This window comes from Anthonomus grandis, chromosome 7 (assembly GCF_022605725.1).
Source record: "Anthonomus grandis grandis chromosome 7, icAntGran1.3, whole genome shotgun sequence".
Lineage (NCBI taxonomy): Eukaryota > Metazoa > Arthropoda > Insecta > Coleoptera > Curculionidae > Anthonomus > Anthonomus grandis.
The window spans coordinates 1,344,181-1,357,204 of record NC_065552.1 but is presented as its reverse complement, the minus strand read 5'-3'; the positions used below and the strand labels follow the sequence as shown (position 1 = coordinate 1,357,204).

The 13,024-nt window shown below is 36.3% G+C and overlaps 1 protein-coding gene across 3 annotated transcripts in view; it reads left to right on the top strand.

Moving 5' to 3' along the window:
* Positions 1 to 11,337, top strand: part of LOC126738386 (chitooligosaccharidolytic beta-N-acetylglucosaminidase) — a 40,912-nt gene extending 29,575 nt beyond the window's left edge. For all 3 annotated transcript variants that reach the window (XM_050443694.1, XM_050443693.1, XM_050443695.1), the window contains exons 6-10: positions 8,576 to 8,772; positions 8,823 to 8,992; positions 9,046 to 9,245; positions 9,294 to 9,579; positions 10,970 to 11,337. In XM_050443694.1, coding sequence (XP_050299651.1) covers positions 8,576 to 8,772; positions 8,823 to 8,992; positions 9,046 to 9,245; positions 9,294 to 9,579; positions 10,970 to 11,277 — 1,161 coding nt within the window. In that variant the 3' untranslated portion in view covers positions 11,278 to 11,337. The remainder of the gene's footprint in view (positions 1 to 8,575; positions 8,773 to 8,822; positions 8,993 to 9,045; positions 9,246 to 9,293; positions 9,580 to 10,969) is intronic.
* The last annotated feature ends 1,687 nt before the right edge of the window (positions 11,338 to 13,024 follow it).

Sequence of the window (13,024 nt, the reverse complement as noted above, 5' to 3'; positions counted from 1 at the left end):
TAAATCAAAAGCCTATAATGTAAATATATAATTATATTTACATTATAGGCTATATATATATATATGTTAGCTTATGTTATTTAAAACCACCTTATCTCATCGTTCCCAATATAAACAGTAAAAGTGCGGACGCTGAAGATTTTGTTAACGCGGCAATTTTTAAAAAGAAAAGGCAGTCTGAATTCGGTCGCGACATAAAAGGCTGTATTTCGCATATTTTTAATGAATAAATCGAGGTTTTTAGAACAATTTGTGTGTTATTTGTGTTGAAATTATCTACAACAAATCGTAAAAGCTAACATCAGAAGTGGGATAGCTCCTAGTGAAGCCGATCACAGGAGAAAAGGACCTAAAAAGTGATTTTTTTTTGTGCGTGTTTAAAAATGGCTGACGAGGAACAACGCGAAAGTTGTGAGAGTGACCGTGCGGGTACGAGTAGCTCAGCCATTATCGGTGGTAGTGATAGTGCATCAATAAACAATCAGATGATGTTGATGTTTAAAATGCAGCAAGAAAGTAACAGTAATTTTCAAAGTCAAATCATGCAAATATTATCCACCATGGCCAACGCCCAAGCTACGCAAGCTGAAGCGGCGCTACAGTCGTCTGTGGAACAAGCGCATGTGCAATCTGTTGCTGTGGTTGGTCCCGGTCCCGAAGTTATGGCAGCAGCGGCATCATCGCAAATTTGCTTAACTATTTTTGATCCTGATGACACGCCGTTCACAATGGTCGAGTGGATGGATGACGTAAGCAGAATTCAAGCCGAGTTGCGAATTTCTGATACGGTAACTGTTTTGAAAGCTGGTCACGCTCTTCGAGGTCGTGCAGCTCGATTTTATCGTCATTGGAAGCCAATTGTTAGAGATTGGGCATCTTTTAGGCGAGATTTTGAGGTAGCATTTCCAGAACAAGGCACGCCAGCTACTCAATTACGTGCCTGTCTAGCAATTATGAGCAACAATTTTGACTCGCTAGTTGAGTATGGAAATGCTAAGTTGTCAGCTATTAGACGGTTTTATGCTGATTTTCCTTGGAGCATAGTGCTGAGTTTAGTAGAGCATGATATTCAAAGTGCTGAGGTGAAAAATCGAATTTGCTTGCAGAGTCCCGAGTGCGATGCGGATCTGTTAAAGTTGTTAGCTGTCTGCGATGCTGCAAAACTAAGCGAAGTAAATCGAGTGAGAGAGTCACGAAAACGGCCAAACAATTCTCGTGAAGATCACCCCGCTTTTCACGGAAAGTGTCGACAATGTCATCGATTTGGACATAAACAGATAGACTGTAAACAAGGTACAGTGTCCAACATGGAAAAGCCTCTTCCTGGCCCTTCTGGAGCAAATATAAACTATCCATCAAGAGATCAGACAAAAACTGTAATGTTAAACACATGTACATATTGCCAAAAGAAAGGACACTCAGAAGACACTTGTTACAAGAAAAATGGGTTTCCAAAACGAGTAATGCTGTCACAAAATACTCGGTTTGTGCAGTCTCCACCTTTAGCTACACTTACAAATGACAGCACTATAACTTCGATTTCCTATTTGGTAGGCACTGGGGCAGACGTATCAATTTTGCATGAAAAAGTGGCAAAGAAACTAAATTTAAAAATTCAACCAAGTAATCAATGTTTGGCTGGTATCGGAAAGTCTATTATGAAGGCTATCGGTCGCAGCACTGCCATAATGTTTACACCAACGTTGACGTTAGAAATGGACTTTCTTGTTGTCCCAGATGGATCTATCCCTGGGGGTGACGTTGACGCTTTAATTGGTTTGGATGTTCTTAAACGGCCAGGTGTTAAAGTGGAGGTAAATGAAAATAGTGTAGATATTGTGTATGATCCTCTTAGCATGTCCAGGATTTGTACTGTACGCACATTTGATGAAAGTAGATTAGATTTGTCAGGATTGGACGAGCCATTATCTAATGCTATAAAAACATTACTTCAACAAGCCATAAATCAAACGCCGCCCGCCGTAACCACTGGAAAATTAATAATAACATTACGTGACCCACAGCCGGTTGCTTATAAGCCGCGGCATCTATCGTACGGAGAGAGGTTGCAAGTCAAGCAAATCATACAGGAACAACTTGATACTGGAATAATTCGTGTTAGTGAATCTGCTTACGCTAGCCCGATTGTACTGGTTAAAAAAAGGAATGGAGATACGAGACTATGTGTGGATTGCAGAGAGGTAAATAAACAAGTAGTGCGGAATAATTACCCATTGCCTCGCATACAAGACCAAATAGATGCACTTAGTAAGGCCAAATATTTTTGCACTCTTGACATGAAGTCGGGTTTTTACCAAATTGAAGTTGAAGAAAAATCCAAACACATTACTGCTTTTGTGACCCCGGATGGATTGTATGAGTATAACCGCATGCCTTTTGGTTTTGTTACTTCGCCGCCTACTTATCAGAAAGCAATTGATAAGGCTCTAAGACTATTAAAAGATGATATCGCATTTGTTTACATTGACGATGTTTTATGCCCAGCGCGCACTATTGAGGAAGGTTTTAATAACTTACGACTGGTTGTTGACACCTTATCAAAATCGGGATTTGTGCTGAACTTGGAAAAATGCAGTTTTTTTAAAACGTCTGTCGAATATCTAGGCGTTATCATTGAAGGCGGTACTGTAAAGCCAAGTAACCGAAAAGTTGATGCGCTTGCACAGACTATTGCTCCTGTTGATGTAAAGGGTGTTAGGCAGTTCTTAGGGTTGGCTGGATATTTCAGACGTTTTGTAAAAGGATTTGCCAGTTTAACTGCACCAATTTCCGCACTGTTGCGTAAAGGAGAACCTTTTAAGTGGACAAGTGAGTGCGAAAATGTGCGTTTAGACTTAATAAAACAACTAACAGAATACCCAATTTTAAATATTTTTAATTCTGACTTCTATACGGAATTACACACGGACGCGAGTTCCATAGGGTTAGGTGCTGTATTAATGCAAAAAGACTTGGATAATATTTTGCATCCGGTAGCCTATTACAGTAGACGCACTACTGATTGTGAATCGCGTTACCACTCCTATGACTTAGAGACTCTGGCTATTGTAGAAGCAACCCAGTATTTTCGTGCGTATTTGTATGGTATAAAGTTTACAATTTATACTGACTGTAATTCTGTGCGCGCTACGGCTTTAAAAAAAGAATTACACCCTCGTGTGGCCAGGTGGTGGATCAAGTTACAAGACTTTAATTTTGAAATCGAATATCGGCAAGGCTGTAGAATGGCTCATGTGGACTATCTTAGCCGAAATGCGGTTTCGATAAATAGAGTTTCAGTGGCGCGCAGTACGGTTCCAAATAAGGCAAATAAAACAATCGGGGATTATCAAAAAGAAGACGCATTTTGTCAGGCTATAGTAGACAAAACGCAAAGTTTGTCGGGCTACTCAGTGAAGGACGGTTTGGTATTTTTATGCAGTCCGAGTGATGGAATTAATCGGTGTTTCGTTCCAATCGCGGCGCGACTGGATATAATGCGCTTATACCATGATGAATCATCTCATATAGGTGCTGACAAAATGTTGTTAAAGTTACGGGAAGATTTGGCATGGCCGCGTATGGGCAGAACAGTGCGGAAATACCTGGCCAACTGTAGATCTTGTGTTTTGGGAAAATCCTCGAGTGGTAAAAAAAGTGGCATGTCTCAGCAAAAATCCAAGCCGTCGACCAAAATGGATACATGGCATATCGACCATGCTGGGCCATTAGTAAAATCAAATCGGTGCACCCAGATATTAGTGATAATAGATGCGTTCACGACATTTGTCCGTTTTTGTCCGATAAAGCAGAAAACAACAGAATGTAGCATCAAAGCCCTAAGTGAAGTGTTTTATGAGTTAGGAGCACCAAAACGTATAATAGCAGATCGAGGTACTGCTTTTCTGTCTGGCAAATTTAAAGACTTTTTAGAAGAATGGGCAGTGGAGTTACATTTAATTGCAACAGGAGTTCCACGTGGAAATGGGCAAGTAGAGCGTGTAATGCGCACGCTATTTAACGCTATGCGTGCCGTTTTAAATGAAAAAGATGAGAAGAAATGGAGTAAAATCTTGCCTGATATTGAGGATGATTTTAATGTAACAATAAATAAATTGACGGGCTATGCACCATGGGTGCTAATGTATAATGAAAATCGGCGTCTGAATGCTACAAACCAACTGTTAACTGATGTGTCATCTTCACAGCAAAAAGCTCTCGATATTAAAACCATTAACAGTAATGTAAATGATCGATTGAAGAAAATTACTGAGAAGTCAGCAGAAAGTTTTAATAAGAAGCGTGTTAAAGCAGTGCCATACTCTCGAGGAGATAAAGTTGCTATAGAAAATAGTCAGTTGGCATATGGTGGCAAATTAAAACCCAAATATCAGGGCCCGTTCAAAGTCATTAATTGCCTGCAAAATGAGAGATATGTCTTGAGACGAGCAGGAAAGCAAGGCAGAACCACGGTAGCAGCGCACGAGCAATTGCGCGCGTGGCCAGATGAGTGCACATAGGCTGTGGCTATTGTAATAAAGAAGTTCCTCATTTAAAATTGTGGGCTTTAAGGTCCCTAAAAAGGTTTTTGGGCTGTTCCCCAAACCAATTTTTAGGCTATGTTCCCCAATAGATTTTGGGCATTTTGTTCCCTAAAAAAAAAAGAGTTTAGGCTGTTCCCTAAACTGATTTTTAGGCTGTTGGTAAAGTGATTTTTAGACATTTAGGTTCCCTAAAAGAATCTTTAGGCTTAAGTTCCCCATTACATGTTGGGCTTTATCTGCTCTAAAAATGTGCATAGGTTGTTCCCTAAACTGAGTTTTAGGCGAAGTTTCTCAACAGTTCCCTAAAAATAAATGTTTAGGCTATTTCATAATTTTTGACTATAGTCCCCATTGTATTTTGGGCTTATAAGATCTTTGTAACAAGATCCATAAAAATTCTTTTGGGCTATATATTTTTTTTTGTTTGTTGTTTTGTTTTAAATTTAAACTGTTTACACATAAACAAAATAGGTCAGGAAGTTAGAAGGTCGAGGACGCCCAATGTCAGGAAGGCCGTGTTAGCTTATGTTATTTAAATCCACCTTATCTCATCGTTCCCAATATAAACAGTAAAAGTGCGGACGCTGAAGATTTTGTTAACGCGGCAATTTTTAAAAAGAAAAGGCAGTCTGAATTCGGTCGCGACATAAAAGGCTGTATTTCGCATATTTTTAATGAATAAATCGAGGTTTTTAGAACAATTTGTGTGTTATTTGTGTTAAAATTATCTACAACAAATCGTAAAAGCTAACATATATGTATAATTATACTGACTTTTTTGCCCGATTTTTATACGTGACATGGTCAGGCGGCGCGGCGGCGTCAAAGCACAGGTCAAGGTCAAAGGTACCGGCACGATAACGACAAACATAATGAAATATACATGATACATTCCGGTAGCCGGTAGGAATGCATACGTCATTATTGATTTGACTTACATTTGATTTTTTGGTTTGGTAACATTTTATGAAATGCGGGTTTTGGCTTTTTTTTATAAGAAAATGCTTTTTTATATCGACCACTCGATTGGTTCTCGGGCCCACACTAAGTTGGGGCCCGTCCCAGGCCCCTTTTGAAGCCGGGCCCGTGTGCCTCGCACACGTGGCACACCGGTAGCTTCGCCACTGTACCGACCCTTTAGTCAAATTTTATATTGTTGCGACATCTTGTAGAACACTCCAAGAAGCTAATCATATTTAACATTTGACACGGTTTATCCCGGTTGCTTAAAACCGAACTTGTCTTTATTTTGAGTATGTTTTTTTCTGGTTTCTAATTTTGTATAGGATGAAATAAGATGCTGAGCATAATAAGTAAACATACTCTAAACAAAAATAAATTTGATTCCAAGCAACCAGGTTACACTGCCTCAAATGTAACATGAAATTAACCTCTCAAAGGAATGGCCTTTGAAATGTAGCAATACTAAACCCAGTCAATAATAATAACTGCAAAGTCGATAATATTGAAAGGAACAGTTTGTTCTTATTTAAATAGAGAAAATTAATAATTGGATCAAAAGCCTTTTTTACTTGCTGCAATTGTATAGGGCAAACCTGAAATATCTCCAGTGAATGTGTTTACATAGCAGCAATTCCATCGAAATTGTTTGAAACATAGGCCAATCATGTCAGATCAATTTTATATTGAATTGTGACATTAAAGAATTACAGTTTTTCTTAAATATCATCTGTTAAAAAGCAAACCGTCACTGGTTGCTACATAGCAAAGATCTTATTGCACTTTGCTAATTTCACGACATAATTGAATACGTTTACATTAGAAACTTAATAAATATTAATCGAGCATACTTTTTTCACCACTTTATAATAATTATATAATTATAAATATTGTAAGAATTTTATTTTATTCCAAATAAATGCTTACAATTAAAATAAAATTTTGAAGGATATGATGTAAACAGAGTCAATATAAAAATAAGTTTCGATTCTAATCTACCGAAGTAAATTACCTAAATTGTAAATGAAGCGTATTGAATCTCTCTAGGTACGTTAGACGTTTAAAATATAAATGTATAGTTGGCTGCTACATAGCAAAGGCCTATTTCTATTACCCCACAACTCTATACGTTTACATGGGAAACCTATTATGTGCGTAAGAGATGGAAACTTCTCAAATTGTAGGTTTTTGACGAATTCGGCAAAAAAATCCGATGTAAACATTCTCATATTAGATAGGAAATAGCCGATGTAAATTAGCTCAAGTAGAAAATTAAGTTAGGCACTTACTTAAAATATCGGGCTTTTTCTAATGTAGCGACACCGCAAAAAAAATACATTAGTATTATTACTTTATAATCTACGGTAAACGCTAGACTGTGTTTACATTGAAAATTATGCTGAAATTGTTGGGTAAATAATTTAACCCCATTCCACATGTACAATTTAATTTAAAATAAATACTTTCCTTTATTACCGACCCTTTAGTCAAATTTTACAGTGTTGCTACATTTTGTAGAACACTCTAAGAAGCTAATCATATTTAACATTTGACACGGCTTATCCCGGTAGCTTAAAACCGAACTTGTCTTTATTTTGAGTATGTTTTATACTAGTTTCTAATTTTGGATTTTGTACAGGATGAAATAAGATGCTAAGCATAATAAGTAAACATACTCTAAACAAAAGTAAGTTTGATTCCAAAAAACCAGGGTAAACTGATTCGAGACAGTTTACCCTGGTTTTTGTAACATGAAATTAACCTCTCACAGTGAGTGGCCTTTGAAATGTAGCAACACTAAACGTCTGACTAAGAAGTTGAAAGGAACAGTTTGTTCTTATTTAAATAAAGAACATTAATAATTGGATCACGATTTAAAGCAAAAATGTATTTTAAAAAATACGGTTGCTACATAATAAAATCCCTTTTTAGTTGTTAAAATTGTATACGACAAACCTGATATATCTCCAGTAAAAGTGTTTATATAGCAGCAATTCCACCGAAATTGTTTGAAACATGATGACCCAATCAGGTCATATCAATTTGATAATTATGACATTAAAGAGTTATAATTACTTTCTCAAATATCATCTATTAAAAAGCAAACCGTCACTAGTTGCTACATAGCAAAGATCTTATTGCACTTTGCTAATTTCACGGCATAATTGAATACGTTTACATACGAAACTTAATAAATATTATTCGAGCATAATTTTTTTCACCACGTCATGTTTGTAAGAATTTCATTTTATTCCAGGTAAATTCTTACAATTAAAATTTTAAAGGATATTATGTAAACAGAGTTAATATAAAAATAATTTCCGATTCTAATCTACCGAAGTAAACTACCCAAATTGTAAATGAAGAGTATTGAATCTCTCTAAGTACGTTAAACGTTTAAGGGCCGGTATTATAAAACTATTTTGACAGATAGCTTAAAGTTAACTTGTGGAATAACGTCACATGTCACAGTTAACTTTAAAATGTAAATGTTTTAAAACTTTATCCAGTGAATGGGGTATCAGTTAAAGTTAACTTTATAAAAAATCTTGGCTTTTGACATATATTCTGTCAATAATTTCGAATATAACCTAACACTGAAAAAGCTTGTATTCCTCGACATATAGATGGCGGTAAAAAAACGAATACATCTCCTCGAGACTACCGGACTGTCAAGCATCTGATATGTCATATAAAATGACACCATTTTTTATAGTTTTTGGCTTGTAGAGGCTTTTTTTCTAAAAGTATATCTGCGGCCAAGATAAACCAAAATAAAAACACGAAAAATACATCTCTTGACAGTAGCATATGGCGCTAATAACGCCTCAAAGACGAGGAAATGGCACGTTTATAAATTATTGACATTTTATAAGTAAGGGGAACTTAATGGTTGAAAAATATTTATAATACCGGGCCTAAAATATAAAGGTATAGTTGGCTACTACATAGCAAAGGCCTATTCTTCTAACTTCACCCCACAACTGTATACGTTTACAAGGGAGACCTATTATGTTCGTAATAGCGTATGTTTACATCTAAAATGCCAATAAACAATAAAAAACGCTTAGGTGGAAGCGATCAAAACGACCCTAACAGCCATGGGAGCGGCCAAACTGAACACCTTCCACTGGCACATCACCGACTCCCATAGTTTCCCTTACGTTTCCAAATCCAGACCGGAATTAGCCAAATATGGTGCCTACAGTCCCGAAAAAATCTACAGCCCTGCAGACGTGCGGGAAATAATCGAATACGGCAAACTGAGGTAGGTACGGTATTCGGGTATTATTCGATTATAATCGAGAACATCGATAGGGGCGTGAGGGTGTTGCCGGAATTCGACGCGCCAGCCCACGTGGGCGAGGGTTGGCAACACACCAACCTCGTCACCTGCTTCAATTGGCAACCCTGGCAGAGTTACTGCGTGGAACCGCCTTGCGGACAATTCGACGTCACCAAGGACAAACTATATGACGTCATCGAAGGTACTATTATGCCACCTTGAATGAAAAGGGTGTAACGTGGTAAAATTTTCCAGACATTTACGGTGACATGTTCGATCAGTTCCAACCGGACATATTCCATATGGGCGGTGACGAGGTGAACTTTAACTGCTGGAACAACACCGAATCGATCGTCAAATGGATGGAACAGAAGGGATGGGGTCGTACCGAGGCAGATTTTATTAAACTATGGGACTATTTTCAAAGCAAAGCTCTGGAACGGGTTTATAAAAAGGTGAGTGAGGCAACTTAAAGTATTTATACCTCACAGTGCCCTTTCCAGGCCGGCAGGAAGATCCCCGTGGTGATGTGGACCTCCCATTTGACCCACAAGGAGTATCTGACGGACTTTTTGCCGAAGGATAAGTACATCGTCCAGATATGGACCTTAGGGAACGATCCGCAAGTGAAAAACCTCCTGGAAAACGGCTACAAGGTGATTTTAAGCAACTACGACGCCCTGTATTTGGATTGCGGGTTCGCCGGATGGGTGACGGACGGCAATAATTGGTGCTCTCCATACATTGGCTGGCAAAAGGTTTATGAAAATAAACCGATTAAAATTGCCGGTAAGTATACTCTAAGAACATACCATTAGTGTTTAAATCCCATATATAGACTTATTACCAATGATAGACTTAACATGTTTACACAAAACGAAATCATGCATACATATACAGGATGTTAATAAAATATAAAAAATTGAAACCACACGACTGAAGTAAAACTTCTTTATTTCATACACTGACTTTGAGCGTAAGAGAGAAAGAAAAATGTGTGCGCGCACTGCTCTCTCTTGCTCCTACAGTGTGATGACTGAGATACATATATATATTCCATGCACTGACTATAAGAGGAAGAGAAAATGTGGACGGCTCTCTCTTGCTCCTACAGCAATATACGAACCGTAACTCTCTCTTTTTCTATCTCCACTAACTTATAGGTATCTTTTTCTCAACTACTTCTTTTGTTGGACAGCATTTACACGCATACCAAAATGTCCAAGTTTACGTACAAGATTTCTTTATCTTAGGTGTGGAAGGCCTTGTTATAATCTAAAGGTACTAATACTGTCATATGACTGTCAACCATATAAGCCCTAAAAATGTCATCAATCACATGCAAAATAACAAGCATAGGCTTTTGCTCCATATATGATTTTATTTTATCTCTCAAGGATTTTTGGATAAACATGGAAGAATACTACTTGTACGATAATGACAAGACTCACTAGGATTATTAACTTCAAGAATAAGGATAATATCTGCCATTTTTCAGAAGCTAACTGTTGAATTTTAACGAAATAATAATATTTAATGTTTTGTAATAAGATATTTACAAATATGGAGTTATTAAAAAAATAGCATTTTAGAGCTAAATTTAAAGGAATCCAAGGCCTGGCCGTTATTTGAATATTCATGATTTGAAAGAGTAGTAAAACCAGTAGAATCTGTAACTTTAGTTACGCTTTTAACAAAATATTCATTTAATTTATTACAAAAATTATCATTCAATATTTTGGGGTTACCTTTAAGTCTGAAATTGAGCATTCGAAGCGTTTTTCAAAAACATGTATTTAATACATCCTTACCCACAAAGAAATCTTACTAAGACTTAGTAAGTTCTTAATAATAACTACATTCACTTTCCTTTCCGAAATTTCACTTAAAAACTCAAATTTAAAAGACGAATTCAAACGATCCCCATTAAGTCCCATGAGAACTGAAATGAAAACGGATCTGAAAGCCATGTTGCCGATGTTATCATTTTGCGGCTTGAGTAAAGTCGGCTGTAATACCAGTTATAAATTTTACCGTAGTTGATTCATACATGATTCCTTCCATACTTCTTTTTAGCCGCACATAATTGTCGATATCGGCGTTTGGTTAGATCTTTATTTTAGCTTATTTTCTAAGAGTTTCTTTGGCAACATTGATACAATATACTTTCAACTCGTAGGAAGTAAACGTAGTCAAGTGTTGGGTGCGGAAGCGACCTTCTGGACGGAACAAGCGGACTCGACGTCCCTGGACAGTCGATTGTGGCCGAGATCGTCCGCGATGGCGGAAGTTTTATGGAGCGAACCGGAAACCGGATGGCGGGAGGCCGAGTCCCGGTTCTTAATACACAGAGAGAGGCTGGTCAAGTTGGGTGTAAACGCGGACGCTTTGGAACCCGAATGGTGCATGCAGTACGAGGAAAACTGTCCGATCGGAGGGATATTTAATGTGGATAATAAACCCAAGACGGACATCGATATTAAATAGTGATACCTATATATTTTCTTGAGTTTATTCAATATATTTAGGGCCCTGTTGGCTATTCAAGATGACAGTCGTTTTATTTTCTATTAGAACCTCTAGTACATTTTATAAATCTAATATTTCAAAGTACCACACCAGTTCAAAGGTTGTTTGAAATGAGGTTTGCAAGGTTAATTTTTTTTAAATGTATTTAGTGTATTACTTTGGTTTAGTTTTTTTGGACTGTACATTTTGGCAAACAATTTTTTCATAATAAGAGGAAAATTAGTTCCAGGCCTATAGTACCACTTACCAAAAGTTCAACCATGTCAACCCCATTTTTTTTGTACATTTTCCAATTTTTTATACTATTAGGAAAATTAGTTCCAAGTCTATAGTAACACTTCCTGAGGATTCAACCTTGTTCATTGGTCCTAAATATTAATTTTCATTTTTTTTTTTGAAAACTGATTTTATAACAATTTTATAGTTTTACAGACAAATTTAACTCAATTTCGTAAACTTAATGGTTTATTCTTTTCAAGGGATTAACTCTGTCCAATAATTCAAACTAAACATTTCAAAGACTTTCCAAAAGCAATTTTATGAATCAATTGTATGCAATTATTTAGTAACTTTATCCCAATTTCCTTGAACTTCCTGTATATTTGGCAATTTTTTCATAAACAACTTTTTAAACAATTTCTTATACTTCATATCATAACAGAATAATTAGACCCAAACTTTCCATAAGTTCAACACTGTCCACTGATCCCAAATAAGAATTTCAAGGACTTTAGAAAAGCAACTTTGTGAATAAATTAAATGCATTTATTTGGTAAATTTAACCCAGTTTTCTTGGACTTCCTATACATTTTGGAACTAGCGAGCGTAGTTAGTTAAATCTGTGGTACTATCGATCGGCTACGGTTCAACCACATATGAATTTTGAAAAGTCGTTTTGTAAAATTTTTATCGTTTTACAGATAAGTACCCAATTTCTGTAACTTCCTGTACCTTTTTCCAAAAGAATTTTAAGGACTTTCCAAATGCAATTTTGTGAATAAATTGAATGCATTTATGTGGTAATTTTACCCCAAATTACTTCCTGCACATTTTGGTAATTTTTTCATAGTTAGAGGAAAATTAGTTTCAAGCTTATAGTAATACATCCCAAGAGTTCAACTTTGTTCATTGACCTTAAATATGATTTTTAAGGATTTTTGAAATGTGGTTTTGTGAGAATTTTGGTTTTATCAAGCAACTTTAACCCAATTTCTTAGACTTTCTGTACTTTTGACAATATTTGTATCATAACAGATTAATTAGATTTTTTATGAGTTCAATCCTGTCCACTGATCCTAAATAAGAATTTCGAGGTCTTTCCAAAAGCATTTATGTGAATAAATTGAATGCATTTATTCGGTAATTTTGGCACAATTTTCTTGGACTTCTTGTACATTTTGACAATTTTTTTTATAGTAAGAGGAAAATTAGTTCCACGTCTATAGTAATATAATACAAGGCTTCAACTTTGTTTATTTACCCTAAATATGAATTTTCGGAATTTTGTAAGAATTTTATTGGCTTAAACTTTAACCCAATTTCTTAGACTCTCCCTGTACCTTTTAATAAGTTTTATATAATAATAAATTAATTAGGCCCAAAGTTTGATTTATTGTGCCCATTTCCATTAGGGCAATATTTTTATGCAGGAATTTTCAGATTTCTTATCTTTACTTTATAGACTGTAATTTTGGTCAGAGACACA